Below are 14,850 nucleotides of genomic sequence, written 5' to 3'. Positions count from 1 at the left end.
AGGTTCTTTGTGCATAGAACCATCTTCGTGTGCACTGTGGCAGGTAAATTCAAGCATTAGCTCCTTTTACAAGTGGAAGGGGCCGGGAGGTAGGTATCCTGTCGAGGATCGGGACTCGAGTCCTGTCGGTAGAGTCTGCTGCTCTTGACGGCTTGCTCTCTCTCCTGAGTGACAGAACCCGTCTGTGCATCTCTGGGAACAGGTTCTGTCCTGGGCCTCATCCTTTCTCCATCGCCTCCTGCGAGGTAGCTCCTGAGTTGTCAGCTGAGTGGTCTTGGGATCTCTAGCTCTTCCTAACCCAGAAGGCAGGGAAGAGAGGGAGAGAGAGACAGACAAAGGCCGACACAAAGGGTGCTTTGAAAGTTTGAGTCACTCTCAGAACATTGTGGATTGATTGACTGAGCTGTCACTGGTAGATGCCAACCTAAGTCTACCCAGACTTACCCATCCTCCTCCTGTGAAGTGCTGGCAGGTGGGGACATGTCCATGCAGCTGTGGGCTAGTGTGTTGAAGACAAATGCAACAGCTGTGGGAATCTGGAGCAGTACCGTGTGGCCAGAGGATCTAAGGCAAGGGGGTGCTTTGCTTTGGTTTGATTTTTTTTTTAAACTGTTTTTTTGAGACAGGGTTTCTCTGTGTCCAGGAACTCACTCTGTAGACTAGGCTGGCCTTGAACTCAGAGATCGGCCTGCCTCTGCCTCCCGAGTGCTGGGATTAAAGGCGTGCGCCACCATGGCCCAGCTGGTTTGATTTTTTTTTTAAGCACATTCATTTTTGCTTGCTTTACTCAGAGGATAAAGGCCCCAAGAAGACTTCAGGGAGAGAGGCCAGTGGAGAAAAGCCTGTCTCCAGGTCCTCTGTGGCCCTTTTGATTAGCCTCCCTCCCCACCTGGGGTCCCTGTGACCTCCTGTGTTTTCAGCAGTCTACCCAGGCTCTTCCTTCTGACCCAGCCGTGCTGAGTAGTTCCCACGTGCTGTACTGAGCAGACTGCCACATTGCTGAAGCACCATGTTTATGGGGCCTGGGCTTTCCCTGGGAGACCTTAGGCAAGTTACCTCACTGATGACGCTGTGTTCCTGCCTGTAACATGCAAGTGACGGATGGTGTGCAGGGGTCTGTCAGAAGCTCTGCCTCAGGTGCCACTGTGGGTTTTGTCAGCACCTGTGACATCCCATCCCTGGGCTAAGAATGTGACCCGAGAGCACAGCCAGGGTCCGTGTCCCGTCTCTACTGCCCCCCCCCCCCATCAGAGGCCCCTTCCCTGACAGCAGAAGCCCAGGAACAGCCACCCTCTCTGGCTCTTCCCCACGCCTTGCTCCCAGATGGTCTTTGGGCTGCTCCTTTGTGTAGGGGTGTCTGTTGACTAAGACAAGCGACTTGGTATCGACTCCTAGAAGGTTCTTCGGAGGGGCTGGAGTTTCCGAATTATGGAGGTGAAAGGGCGCCCTTGGTTGACTTCCTTCCTGTTAGAAATCTTTCTTCTGCCCCTCCCGTCCTCTGGGGCCTGCCAGCTGCCCTGCCCTGGGGCAGCCAGAGACTCCAGGCTGACCCCATACTGGGTCATCTTCTGGGAGTTCCAGACCTGGTAAAATGCTGAAGTTTGCTGGGGCCCATGTCACGTAGGTAGTTCCGGAAGAGCCTTGTATGTAAATAGGCTGAGTGCAGTCTGGACTCTGGAGACCTTGGAGAGGAAGTTTTTAGACTATGTTAGGGGGGAGAATTATGACACTGGTGTCCAGGCTTCCCAATAGAAGAGAGACCCTCTTGTCCCCAAAGGCATGCATGCCCTTTGGCTGGGTTGGGGTTTTCTCTACACATTGGAGGCTCCTCTGTCCCCATGCTCCACTGACTTTTGCTCCTTCATGTCGTAGACCGCTGTGTTATAGCTTGGCGTAGCTGCTTTGACCTCTGCTGTGTCCTCAACAAAGGCAGAAGGTGTCGAAGTGTGTGTCCTGTGCCCGAGTGTGAGTGTTAATTAAGGTGGGACATGAACTGTGAGATTTCTTCCTGCGGTGTGGCCTTGTCCAGTCCCGTGGCCCTCTGGGAGCCAAGGAGCAGCCACCCGGGCTGCTGCAGCCAGTGTCAAGTGTAGGCGGGCAGCTGGGACAGAGAGAGAGAAGGGGTTCCAGGGTCTCTGGGGACATAGGAGGGGCAAGAACCCACTGAATGGAAGACCTGGCCAACAGGGCAGGGCTTGCTTAGACCACAGCCTTTTTTGGTAGCATCTGTAGTCAGCATGGAGCTGTGTGGTTCTGGGCCTTGGATAGGAAGGACATGGTTGGTTCCAAGCAGGTTTTGTGGTCTGTGTAACCTATACCTGCCCTGGTGTCCATGGATTCCTAGTGCAGCCCAGCACCACAGGTATGCTGGATGCTCAGAGGAAAGACCTGCATGTTGTCCACCCAGCCCAACTCGGACCTAGAGTCAGGGTGAATCTGCTCAGAGGAAGGCGGCCAGAGCCTGAATCTGCTCTTGGTCACAGAGTGACAGCATTGTCTGGGCCACCCTTTTTTTTTTTTTTTTTTTTTTTTTAGGTTTTATTTTTAGTTATGTGTTTATGTGTGTGTATCTGGGCGGGGTGTTGTACATGTGAGGACAATGCCCACAGAAACCAGAAGGCGGCCTTGAGTCCTCTGGAGCTGGAGTGATAGGTGGTTTCTAGGAACTGAACTCGGGTCTGTGAGCTTAGTCAGTGGTGCTGAGATGGCCGAGCAGGCTACCGTGCCAGCCCCATGTTGTCCTTGGCCTGGCCAGTGTGGGTGGACAGATGAGAAGTGCGAGTACCATCTTCCGAGTGGGGTCTGCGCCTGTTCCCAATCCGAGAAGTTAGGAGCCTACTCATAGAGGGTAATCTTTACCCAGCAGTCCTCGCAATGGGGCAGAGGAGGTGTGGGAAGGTGTGGAGGTCTGGCCCCCACGGGCATCAGTGTCTAGTAAACTGGGAGGTCTGCAGAACTGGCTGGCCTGTGACCCACAAGAAGCAGGCTGTGGGGGTGCTTAGTCCATAATGATTGACTGGGTTTTAAGAGGTGCTCCCCTGATACTTGGGGCCTTTCGAGTTGGCATGGCCGCCAGAGTGTCCCAGGATAGCAAGAGACCAACGGTCAGCTGTCTCTCCATCTGGAACGGCCATCCTACGTGTCTCTGCTGAGAAGTGGGGTGCGTACACCCTGCTCCCTTTGCGGGTTTTCAGTCCTTGGAGTCCTTAGCTGCAGTCGGCCTGTGTCTGTTGTCCGGGTGTGCATTGACGGCAGAGGACAGACACCCGGACAGAGCCAGGCCTTGGATAGAACTCGCTCATCCCCGCAAGTAGGCTCTGCCGGGCCAGCCAGAGGTGCTAGCAGTCAGTGGAGTACTAAGAGATATGCACGTGGCTCCTCAGCACCTCCCGCATCTCTACAGGTCACAGAGCCACTTTGTCCAAGGCCTTGGCCTTGGAGCGAGAGTCCGACTGGAAGACGACTGTCTCCAGTCTTCACTGACTCTCAGAGAATGTTTCCAGACAGAATATGACAGAGCGTAAGGCCTTCCCAGCCCAGAACCCTGAAATCCTCATGGGCCCCACCAAGGAGCCAGGCTGCCCCTTGGCTACCATGTGACACGTGAACCCAGAGGAGAGGCTTGTGCCTGGGTGTAGCGTCTTGAAGAGAAGCAGGGCGGATAAGATGGGTTGTCGGAGCAGTGAGTGCTTGGTGTGTGTGTGCGGCATGGAGCCGGCTAAGTCTCTCCACTTCCAGGTCAGCCAGAGCAGCCTCACCATGCTGTCCTCACCATCACCGGGCCAGCAGGTGCCGACCCCACAGTCGATGCCCCCTCCCCCGCAGCCATCCCCACAGCCTGGCTCACAGCCCAACTCCAATGTCAGGTAGGGTGCTGGGGATGCACACGTGCCCCATCCTCCCTTCACCCCATTTGGCCTCAGCTGGCATGGTGTCCTGAGCTCAGACCTGCTTTTATTCCTTGGCTGCAGCTCCGGCCCTGCCCCGTCCCCCAGCAGCTTCCTGCCTAGCCCCTCACCACAGCCTTCCCAGAGCCCAGTGACAGCGCGCACCCCGCAGAACTTCAGCGTCCCCTCCCCTGGACCTCTAAACACCCCTGGTAAGTTGGGTCTGGGCTAGGTGGACAAGTCTACAAGGTGCCTAATCCCCCTTCCCCTCCCAAGGTCTCGAGTTGTGTAGCGGTCTCACGGGACCCTCGGAGCTGCTGTGGCACCTGTCCCACAGGTTGTAGCTATCCATCTTACCCGTCCTGTCCCCGCAGTGAACCCCAGTTCGGTCATGAGCCCTGCTGGCTCCAGCCAGGCTGAAGAGCAGCAGTACCTGGACAAGCTGAAGCAGCTGTCCAAGTACATCGAGCCCCTGAGACGCATGATCAACAAGATCGACAAGAATGAAGGTAGGCTGGCCCAGGCCAGGGCGGGCCGGGACTCCAGGGCCTGCTGCTTCTGAATGTCCCCTTTCCTTCCCAGACAGGAAAAAGGACCTAAGTAAGATGAAGAGCCTGCTGGACATTCTCACTGACCCCTCTAAGCGGTGAGCGCTGCTCTGGGGCCTTGGGCAGGACTGTGCTGTACCACAGCTCACAGAGGGTCCCCAAGACTTGGTGACAATGTGGGTTTACAAAGAGTCCGGCACTCTGGGCCATATTTGAAGCACAGATGACTTCATTAGGTGGGTGCTGGAACTTCAACCCTGTCTACACCGTCCCAGCACCCATCTTTCAACCCTGTTCAGGGCCTCGTGGGCCTCACGTCCGTCCACCCACGACTGTCGTAGCTTGGTTCATGGCCACTGTGCTAGGTGCTGGTTTGTACTGGCCCCACCGTGAGCTACCCAGGACAGGCTGGCTGAGTTGGCCTTGGGCAGACGCCGCGTCTCACCCCGAGTGCTGTCGGCCGGCTGCGGCTGTGTGCACTGTTGTGAAGATGAACCCAGAGGGGCCTCTGAGAAGCTCAGGGCTGACCCTGGGCTGCCCGGCTTCCAGCTGCTTCTGCCCACCAGCCGCAGGGTGCTGTGTACAGCAGTGCTCAGGACTGCACATGGATGCGTCTCCACACCTACCCAGGTGTCAGTTCAGCTCACCTTAGGCTCCGCTGTCCTTCAGGAGGATTCTCCCAGGGTCTGTAGTCACTGTTGGGTGGCCTATTGGAGCTACACAGTCCCCCAGGCCCTCTTAGGTTGGAATCCTTCAAGCCACAGGGCCAAGAGGGGGCAAGAGCTGGCTCGGGTGAGACTGAGACCTCCTGGGTCTGTTCTGGAAGAAGTGAGAGGGCTGGGGTGATAGGGACCAGCGCCCAAGAGTCACCTGCTCCAGCCCTCCACAGTGTCAGATCATGTGCCCTGTCCTCAGGTGTCCCCTGAAGACCCTGCAGAAGTGTGAGATTGCCCTGGAGAAACTCAAGAACGACATGGCGGTGGTGAGCGGAGCCCAAGGGCCCCCCTGTGGTCAGGAGTTACACTGTGCAGGACCGGACCGGACCTGGAAGTCACTCTCTGCCCCGAATCCTTACCTCTGTCCCCCTGTGTCTGCCAGTTCTGTTCAGACCCCAGCCTGAGGATGAGGGCACTGGGGTGGGAGTGAGGCTGCCAGGCTGGAAAATGTTCAGAAACAACCACCATCGTTTGCACTCTGCCAGGGTAGAGGCTGTTGGGGACCCTGGGGTCTGGAAGATTCCTCAGAATGGGGAGGCCTTGAGCCCAGGCCACTGACCCTTTCCGTCTGTCTTGTCTCTAGCCCACACCGCCCCCGCCACCAGTTCTTCCAACCAAACAGCAGGACCTGTGCCAGCCGCTCCTAGACGCGGTCCTGGCCAACATCCGCTCCCCCGTCTTCAACCACTCCCTGTACCGCACATTCGTGCCAGCCATGATGGCCATCCACGGCCCGCCTATCATGTATGTACCCCAGGTTGGGCTAGCAGTAAGCAGCAGGCCAGAGGCGTGTGGCATCTGCGTAGTGACCCCGGTGTCTTCCCCAGGTCCCCGGTGGTGTGTTCCCGGAAGCGCAGACTGGAGGAGGACGAGCGCCAGAGCATCCCCAATGTGCTGCAGGGAGAAGTGGCCAGGCTGGACCCCAAGTTCCTGGTGAACTTGGACCCTTCTCACTGCAGCAACAACGGCACCGTCCACCTCATCTGCAAGCTGGGTGAGTGGCCGGGGTGGAGTGGGTGCCTTGCCTTCCCGCTGGAGGCCGACCTCCGGGGCCTCGGGGTCACACTTGCTCGCGTGGCCTGCCGCCATTGCTGCTGCTGCAGCCTCACTTCCCCTTCCCGCCCCAGCTCATCCTCCAGCCCGAGTCCGCTCATCCGTCTTTCTCCACAAAAGTAGCTGTGGTTGCTAGAGGTCCCGGGAGACGATTGGCAGGCTCCTCTCTGCACAAGGTGCTTCCTGGCTTTAGAGCCTGGGAAGCTAAGAGGGAGGCCTTTAGGTCTGCAGCAGCAGGCCTCGGTGGAACCCCGTGGCGGGTCGAGAGCCCTTCCAGGAGCGTGGGCGAGGCGGCAGGGCTGTGTCGGTGCTTGCCAGGCTGTTGGCCCGGTCACATGTGCAGCTTTTGTGTCACAGATGACAAGGACCTCCCTAGTGTGCCTCCCCTGGAGCTCAGTGTGCCCGCTGACTACCCTGCCCAGAGCCCGATGTGGATCGACCGTCAGTGGCAGTACGGTGGGTGACCTAGAGAAACCGAGGCAGCGGGGTCATCTCTGGGCAGACAGCAGACAGACGCCTCCCATCCCCCGGGGGCAGGGCAGGCTGGACAGCAGTTGCCTGGAGAGAGAGAGAGGGCCACTCCTGTCAAGTGGTGGGCAGTCAAGTTCATAGGACTCCTTTGGAGCTCTGCAAGGTGACCCAGGGCCACCACAGCAGCTCCTGCAGCTCCCTCTGAGTCAGAGCGCCCCCAGGAGAGCCAGCCCCTGGGGTGGGAGCAGCACCCGAGGATCTGCCGGCTCGCAGCAGGGACGTCCGGGGCTCCAGACCCTACCAATGAACTCCAGTTCTTCCCTGGAAGTGTGGCTGGAAGACGGCCCCACCGTGGAGCGCAGGGACCGAGGGGTGACGGGTGCCCCTTCCCAGAAGCGCTGCGAGAGCTGGCCAGGCGGCGGGTGGCTGCCTCGCCAGGCTCGGCACTCAGGGCTGCCGCTGTGTTGCAGATGCCAACCCCTTCCTGCAGTCGGTGCACCAGTGCATGACCTCCAGGCTGCTGCAGCTCCCCGACAAGCACTCGGTCACAGCCCTGCTCAACACCTGGGCCCAGAGCATCCACCAGGCCTGCCTCTCGGCTGCCTAGCGGACTTGAACTTCAGGACTGCCGGCGGCCCTTCGGGCTGCAGACTTCACACGGCCTCCCAGACGTTACTAGTGTTGGCTTCTTAGAGGGCCTGGGTTAGGTTAGCTTTCCCGCTTTCACCTTCTGTCTTGGGGAGCTGGCAGATGTCTCCCCATGCTTGTGCAGTATTGGCCAGGGAGCTGTGGAGCTGGCTGCATAAGGGTCTGGGCTGTTCCCAGGAAGGTTTCCCGTTGGTTTCTTCCAGAAGTCCGGCCCCCACACTTCCACAGCCTTTCTGGACTCTGTCCACTCAGCAGCATGAGAACTCAGGTCCCATCTAAGCATCTCTGTCACAATCCACTGTACTTGTGTCTGGAGAATGTGGGGGACACAGGAAACCCCCACTCTACACACAGTTCTCCAGTCACAGCCCTCAGAAGGCATGTGGGCACACCACAGGGGTACTTGGGAATCACGGCACAGGTTCAGTCTGAAGGGAAGGCCGATCAGGCGGCAGCAGGTTCTCTGCCACCAGCAGGACCTCGGCTTCACGGTTCCTCATAGTGCTCTGAGGAGGAGGAGCAGCCAGGGCCGGGGGCTGACCCTGACATTCCTGTGCCGCTCTTGGGTGAAGGGCTGTGTCAGGGCTGAGACAGGAGTGGTCAGTCAGACTGTCAACGGGACCCACAGCCTCAACACCGTATTCTTCTGTCTACCACCAGGAGCCTGGGCTTCCTTCAGTATGCTGCCATAAGTATGCACTTGCCGTATGCACTGGGCAGCACTCTGATGAAAAGAAATTCCCCCCTTTTTATATGTGCACTACTCTGTTATATGATTCTTATAATAAATTTATTATTCCTGTGTTTGTCAGGAGTTTACTGCATCGACCTTTTTGTGAGTCTGGGCCCCACTGTCGGGGATGCTGTCCATCTTGGGAAACCCTGGACTTCATCCGCATTCTGACATCGCCTCCTGACTCAGGCCCTGGCCCCAGTCTAGTTCTGAGATGGATTCAGTGGGCAGTGGTGGTGTGAGGGCTGGGCAGCTGGGCGGGAGGAGGCAGGTGGCAGCTGCTGGTCTGGGTAGTGTGATCTGGAGAGGACAGTTTTCCCTCGGCTGTGGTCCTGTGAGCCCTCAGGCAGCTCAGCCCAGCCAGACTGGTGTCCAGGCAGCCCAGGACAGGCAGTGTCTGGTTCTCAGTCATACCCACGGACCTAGAAGGCAGCCCTCAGGCTGGCCAGAGGGCCACGAGACCGCTGGTGCACAGCATCTGGGGATGATGCACCAGCCTTGGCTGCCTGGATAGGGCACTTCCAGAGCAGCAGGGACACCTGACAGCGGAGAGGAAGGAGGCTTAGGACTTGGAGAAACAATTTTTATTTTCAGTCAACAGGTAGTAGAATAACATTTTATAATGTGCATTTGCAGAAATGCAGGAATAGTAAAATAGAAGAAATAGACAGTCTCCTCAGTTCTGAGAGCAAGTACTTTATCTGTCGTGGGTTCTGTCTGTCTTGGAATTCCGTGTGGCTGACAAGTAGGGTTGGTGGGAGCCACTGTCGAGAGATGACGGCCGGGCTCCAGGGCGCCGGTTCAGCAGCACCGAGCGGTGCAGGCGCCGGCTCTGCACCACTTGCAGCCTCTTTTGCCGCTCAGCAAAGTTGTTCTTCAGGCTTTGTTTCAGTGCGGGCAGGATGGCACGCTCTGCTGCAGGCATTGGGCTCAGAATTAGGCTGGGGTGGAGGAAAGGATAGTCAGGGCAGGTGGCTAGCAGCTGCCTCGAGGGGCCCTGGACCAGCGGCCAGGCTGGGAGCAGAGCCTGCCTGCTTTACCTCCGGACACCCTACCCTCCTGACTCGTGTGGCACCAAGCTGTGGGGCGCCCGCTCCCTGTGCCTGGAACTCACCACTTCTTAGAGAGGCCCTTGGCGGTGACCCTGGGGAACTGCATGGACTCCTGGTCCCTGGGAAAGGAAGTTAGCCGTGAGGCCCACACCTCCTCTGGGCTGGGGCAGGGTGCTGGGCACAAGGCACTCACTTTGGAGAGCCTAGCCCAGCCTCCTCAGCTGCAGTTTTGGACCTTTGGTTCCCCTCCAGGAGTGACTTGAGGTGCTGCAGCTGAAAGACAGACAGAGGCATGGTGGGTGCCGTGTCCCGGGCCACTGGCGTGCAGGGCCATGTGCCTGCCCGGGGCCTCACCTCCTGGGCCTGCAGGAGGTTGGCGTTCCACAGCTGACGGATGACCACCTCACACTGCTGCACTGTGGTGGGCTTGCGCAGGTGTGGAGGCAGGTTCAGGATGGAGGCCGTCCCTGCCCCCTGCCGGCCATGCATGCCCCCCAGCAACGTGACCCCAGAATTGGAAGCCTCTGCATCCTCGTCTCTGAAACATTACAGCAGCCCAGAGACGGCCTGTGGGAATGGTCCAGCCACCCCCACAACCTCCCTGGGGTAGCGCCCATGCCTGCCAGTGTGGAAGAGGTCCATTTCCTCTGCCAGGGTGTTCTGGAGCCAGCTAGGACCCAAATCTCTCTTCTCCCACCATGTTGAGGGGGCATCTAGCTAGCTGCCAGGTGACCCCACCCAGCATGTTTCTTGCCCAAGGTGGTTCCAGGAGTTGGGGCTTCAGAGAAGGTGGAGGCGGACTACGGGGGGGGGGGGGGGACACTAGTAGCTTGGTCTGGCTCTGTACTGCTAACCCATGCCTCCCGAAGGCGGACTGGCCGGACACACGCTCACAGCCAGGTGCGGTGGTGCGCGCCTGCGATCCTCATACTCGGGGGGCAGAGGCGGGTAAAGCTGCAGAGTACGTTCCAGGCCAGCCAGGGCTGCGTACCGAGACCCTGGTCCCCACCCCACCCCCTTCCCGGCAAACTAATTAGAAGGCCAGATCACTTTTTGTCTCTTCTCTGAGAACACAGTAGTTTAGGGGTCTCCACTGGTCCCCTGTGGGTGAGGTCAGCCAGGGGTCTCTGCAGGACCCCCAGGGGAGGGAAGAAAGCAGTGCCCAGGAGAGGGACAGCAGCCTGGCAGCTGCCTGCTCCCTGGAGCCCACTCTCATCCTCATGGAGACCAGGCAGCCTGCTGGTCCCAGGGTGGAAACCTAAGGGTCAGCTTGGGGCCCTGGGGTGCAGGCCTGGTCCTGGGGTGCAGGCCGGCCGTACTTGGCCTGTCCCTGCGCCTCAGGGACTCTGTCCAGCTTGCTGCCGTGGAACAGGGCAGCGCTGCTGAGTGACCGCTCTTCCAGGTCTGTCTTTTGGAGGGTGTCAGGCTTCAGTTCTTGCTTCTTGAAGGAGCTGGGCTGGGGCCTGGTCTTGCTTTGTGAGTTGGCTGCAGGGCACACCAACGGGACCGTCACAAAAGGCCTTAAAAGTCAGAGACCCGTTCTCTAGGACCAACCAGTGTACCCAAGAAGCCCTGACCCTGACAGTCTCCTCCACTGTCCTGAGGAGAGGGAAACACTTTCCCGAGGGCTGCAGAGAGGAGGGAATCAAGTGGACGGGGAAGCCTGTGGTGTGGCGCCTGCCGGACCTGCCAGAAAACCACAGTGGTGGACACTGGCTTCCGTTCGGGGTAGAAGAAACTGGAAGCCTGGGATCCCGTGGGGCTGCTGCTAGTGAAGCCGCCCAGCCTCCTGTAGGAGGTGAATGGAAGAAGAGGGGCGGGCTGCGGTGGAGCATGACCCTCCCCGGAGGAAAGGGGCTGGGGGTTCCCCGCTAATGACCCAGCCACTCGCTGCCCTCCCTCCCCGGGTGGCCTGCTGCCTCATCTGCTGTGCCACACTGAAGCCAGGCTTTGTCCTCTTAGAAGAACTCAAGGACTTCTTTCTGGTTGTTTCTGTACACAGGATATTGGGGCCACCCCCTTTGCCAAAGAGAAGGGGTTTCAACTAGGCAGCACCTCCCACCAGACGGCCCAGCCTGGGGCCCTGGCTCACCGGACGTGATGGAGTTGGAGGCAGACTTGTTGGACTGAAGGCTGGATGTAGAGATGCTGCCTGTAGGGAGGATGCGGGGCTCAGCCTGAGAACCCGCTTCTGCCCACTACCCGGCCCTCCGTGCTCAAGCAGGGCCCCCACACCTGGCGGGGCTGTGTTCCCACGCCCTTGTGGTAGCTGCACACCCACTGAGCCCCACAGGAGCAGTTACCCCTGGACAGGCTTCTGCAGGGGCCAGCTGCAAAGTAGAGGGCCTGGGCCTGAAGGAGCGGCAGGCCTGAGGCCTCCGTTCCCACCTCTGCGTCCTGCCAGGGCCACCAGGAGCTGCGCGGGTGCAGCCACCAGCTTGGGCTGCACTGTGCTCAAGCCACCATGCTAGGTCATGCTGCCCTGCTGGAGAAGAGCCCTCCCCACTCCTGTTCTCGGCCTGTCTTCACCAAGAGGGAGCCTGGGCATGCCAGGACTGTTTCCAAGTAGACGGCCTGAAAGTAGAGAACCTAGGAACTCAGCTGATGGGCCCTTGGGCTGCGAAGGAGGAAGTGTTTTGTTTGAATACTAGCTAGTTCTCGGGTCCCTAGGGCTGCTGTGGAGAGGGCAGGAAGGAGTCCCCAGAGTGGGTGTGCTGAGAGACACCTCACTCGAGTGTAAGGAATCAGCGACACAGGGCTGGGCACCCAGGGGCAGGCACCACAGCAGCAGCGTCAGCCTGCCAGGGCAATGAGGTCCGGGAGATGGGGGCCACTCCTGTCTCGGGAGGTTCTGCTCAGCAGCCCCACTGTTCTGCACAGACCCCGTCCTTTGGTGCCGTGGCTGGGAAGGTGACATCTACCCAAGTGCCCCAAACTGGGCCCCCCGCCCCCAGAGTTAGCCGCACAGGTACCCGTTCGTTCCCAGCAGGCGTGTGAGTCCTACCTTTTTTCTGAGGCTTCTCATTCATGATCAGTTTGTAGTGGAGATCTGAAAGCAAGCAAATACTCCTCCTTACCACACCCAAAACCTACAGCCACTCAGAGCAAAGTGTGGCCCCACCAGCTTTTCCCACCAGCCTCGGGCTGATCCCTGTCTTCCCCAACACCCGAGGAGTCTATCCACCAGGCCAGTCAGGGACAGGGCTGCTGAAGGCAGGATGGCTAGCCTTCCAGGAGCCCCTGGCAACAGGGTGTGTGTGATAGGAGGCTGGTCAGTGAGACATGGGGAGAGCCTCAAGGAAAGCATGGAGAGGGAGCCCTAATGTAATAAGATGCCCAGTGAGAGAAGCTTTGGCATTCCAGGTAAAAAACAGTACCAGGAAAAGGGAGAAACTGAGGCCGCAGGGTGGGAGGAAGTTGAGGGCCCTAGCTAAGGTGCTATCAGCACAGTCATGTCACACCTCTAGAGGCCTGAAGCTCTGAGTAGGCCAAGCCTCGCGGTGGGGAGCATGAAGCGTGCCCCGCTGGAAAGGATGCGGGGCAGTATCCGGGCGGGCCCTGCGCATGTGTTTAGTTGGTGACCATCTGCTCGCATCTGCTCTGCTGTTTAACTTCCGCAACGGTTTTAAACAACGGGGTGGGCCACACACTGCGCTGGGCAGAGTGCACAGGAGGATCCGCGTTCGTCTGGGAGCGGGGCGCAAAAGGACCCACCGAGGAGAAGCCGCCCGCGCCCTTCCCCGCACCCGCAGACTGCTCGGGCCGTAAATGCCGCGCCGGCACCCAGCGGCTCACCCTTGTTCTCCCGCTTCAGGTGCTCGATCTCCTCGTGGAGTTTGACCAGCGTCTCCGAGTGCTGCTGCTGTAGGAACTGCAGACTCTTCTCCAGGTCCAGGATCCGCTTCTGTGCCTCGCTGAGCCCGAGCGGAGCCGGCTGCGTCCCCACGTGCTGCGGGCCGACGGGAGGGCGCGGGCGTGGGCGGGACGCACCCCGGGAGCCCGGGGCTGCGGAGCTGAGGGGCCGCGCCCCGGCCGCCACCCCGGCCCCGCTCATGAAGGCGCCGCCGCCGCCGCCGCTCAGTACCCGCTGCTGGAGCCTGGCGCCCGGTCGCCGTGGGAACCGCTGCGCCCGAGAGGGCGGGGCACGCCATGGGGCGGGGCCTGCGGCCGCGTTCGGCCCGGGGGAGCGCGCGGGACCCCTGAAGCCGCCGGAACCGTCCGCCTTTACCGCGCGTCGGGTGCGGGTGCGGAGCGGGGGTGTGCGGAGCAGCGCTCGACGTGGGTCTCACTCCCCAGCTTGTGAGCCGAGCTCTGTCCTCGTTGCTGAGCAGGCCCGTGAGCCCCATCTCCCTGCCGCCCGCGCTAAGATCCCAGTGTGCGTGCGCCTTCCCTCCACTTACATGTGGGTGCGAGGGACCCGAATTTAGGTCCTCGTACTTGGGCAGCAATCACTGTGCATGCTTCCTGAGCCACCGCCCTAGCCCCGCTTGCACTTTTGAACAGGGTCTCGCCCCGTAGCACACGATTATAGGTGTGTGCCACAGCACTGGTTCTAAACTCGTCTCTCACGTTGTTTTAATAGCTTACTTTTTAAACACATACCAATAGTTTAAAAAAACCTTCCAACACTCACACAATCTTTGTGGATCTAAGTAGGGGAGAAAAAGCTGCCTGAACATACAAGAGAGACACCTACAGAGCAGGAGGGCCTTTTATCCCAGCACTTGGGAGACAGAGGCAGGCAGATCTTTGTGAGTTCCAGGACAGCCAGAGCAACATAGTGAGACCCTCTGGAAAAAGACAAAAGCAAGCTTTGAAAACAAGACAAAGGAAAAGGAGGACTGTTTGAAGGAAGCGCTTGCTTTTCTTTCTTTTTTTCTTTTCTTCTGTTCAGGCCAGCAAGCCTGAAACAAGGAAGGCCCGGCTTAGTCTTTCATTTATGCCAGTCTGTATGAGTGTGTACTGTGGGTGTGCATGGACCCATCGAGGCAGTTATGAGTAGCCTCAAGTGTGCGCTGGGAACCAAACTCAGGTTCTCTGCAATGGCAGGAAGCACTCTTCTCCCCCACTTGGAAACCAGACCATTTATATATGTAAGACATCGTCTAGCTATGTAGGCCAAGCGGGCCTCGAACTCAGATCTGTCTCTGCTTCCTGAATCCTGGGATTAAAAGGCATGCCTGTGTTCTGCCTGCACACCAGACACCATGCAGGTGTTGGGAACTGAACTCAGGACCTCTGGAAGAGCAGCCAGTGCTTTTAACCTCTGAGCCATCTCTCCAGCCCCTGGAAACTAAATTTCTAAAAGAAGGCTATGTAAGAGTCACCTCTCAATGGTTCTGTTTGGTACTTGCCTACCATGTCCATGCCCCCAGGAGTCCATCCTTTGCACAGAAAGAATCCACGTGAGTGAGGTAGTACATGCCTTCAGTCTCAGCACTACGGAGGCAAGAGGAAGGCAGATCTGTGGTTTTTGAGGCTAGCCTGGTCTACATGGTGAGTTCCAGGACAGCCAGAGCTACATGAGCTCTGAGCTACATAGCTACACCCTGTCTTCAAAACACACACACACACACACACACACACACACACACACACACACACACACAATTCTTAAAAGAAATCGTTTCAGCCAGGCAGCAGTGGCTCACACCTTTAATCCCAGCACCCAGGAGGTAGAGCCAAGCGGATCTCTGTGAGTTCGAGGCCAGCCTGGTCTACAGATCCAGGTCAGGCACCAAA

The 14,850-nt window shown here is 58.7% G+C and overlaps 2 protein-coding genes across 15 annotated transcripts in view; one reads left to right on the top strand and one right to left on the bottom strand.

Moving 5' to 3' along the window:
• The window catches only part of Med15 (mediator complex subunit 15), a 69,311-nt gene extending 61,169 nt beyond the window's left edge, over window positions 1-8,142 (top strand). For 12 of the 13 annotated variants that reach the window (XM_076548424.1, XM_042258993.2, XM_042258990.2 and 9 more), the window contains 9 exons: window positions 3,739-3,866; window positions 3,972-4,099; window positions 4,262-4,396; window positions 4,470-4,533; window positions 5,351-5,417; window positions 5,735-5,895; window positions 5,979-6,145; window positions 6,562-6,660; window positions 7,146-8,142. In XM_076548424.1, coding sequence (XP_076404539.1) covers window positions 3,739-3,866; window positions 3,972-4,099; window positions 4,262-4,396; window positions 4,470-4,533; window positions 5,351-5,417; window positions 5,735-5,895; window positions 5,979-6,145; window positions 6,562-6,660; window positions 7,146-7,282 — 1,086 coding nt within the window. In that variant the 3' untranslated portion in view covers window positions 7,283-8,142. Of the gene's footprint in view, window positions 1-3,738; window positions 3,867-3,971; window positions 4,100-4,261; window positions 4,397-4,469; window positions 4,534-5,350; window positions 5,418-5,734; window positions 5,896-5,978; window positions 6,146-6,561; window positions 6,665-7,145 lie in introns of all 13 variants that reach the window. The other variant, XM_042258997.2, reaches the window with a different exon arrangement.
• A 483-nt stretch (window positions 8,143-8,625) lies between these two features.
• Window positions 8,626-13,226, bottom strand: Ccdc74b (coiled-coil domain containing 74B). Of its 2 annotated transcripts, none has more exons than XM_006981196.4 (8): window positions 12,904-13,223; window positions 12,113-12,157; window positions 11,201-11,260; window positions 10,428-10,593; window positions 9,463-9,646; window positions 9,302-9,381; window positions 9,171-9,227; window positions 8,626-8,997 (listed from the first exon to the last, which is right to left on the bottom strand). In XM_006981196.4, exons 1-8 carry the CDS (start codon window positions 13,160-13,162, stop codon window positions 8,754-8,756), a joined length of 1,095 nt encoding a protein of 364 aa, XP_006981258.1. In that variant the 5' UTR covers window positions 13,163-13,223; the 3' UTR covers window positions 8,626-8,753. The 2 variants fall into 2 exon arrangements, with proteins under 2 accessions (XP_006981258.1, XP_006981259.1); XM_006981197.4 differs by having other exon boundaries at window positions 8,769-8,971; window positions 12,904-13,226.
• Window positions 13,227-14,850: the final 1,624 nt, after the last annotated feature.

The sequence above is a fragment of the Peromyscus maniculatus genome, chromosome 12 (genome assembly GCF_049852395.1).
Source record: "Peromyscus maniculatus bairdii isolate BWxNUB_F1_BW_parent chromosome 12, HU_Pman_BW_mat_3.1, whole genome shotgun sequence".
Lineage (NCBI taxonomy): Eukaryota > Metazoa > Chordata > Mammalia > Rodentia > Cricetidae > Peromyscus > Peromyscus maniculatus.
Note: the sequence above shows the minus strand (reverse complement) of the source record. Positions and strands in the feature narration are given on the sequence as shown.

What these genes read in the sequence shown, in the direction of transcription:
- Ccdc74b (XM_006981196.4), bottom strand. Translation starts at nt 13,162, where the DNA reads ATGAGCGGGGCCGGGGTGGCGGCCGGGGCGCGGCCCCTCAGCTCCGCA. An exon ending in TGAGAAGCCTCAGAAAAAAG is followed by an intron (nt 11,261 to 12,112) that starts GTAGGACTCACA and finishes TCCTCCCTACAG; the next exon opens with GCAGCATCTCTACATCCAGC. An exon ending in GAGGCGCAGGGACAGGCCAA is followed by an intron (nt 9,647 to 10,427) that starts GTACGGCCGGCC and finishes GTAATGTTTCAG; the next exon opens with AGACGAGGATGCAGAGGCTT.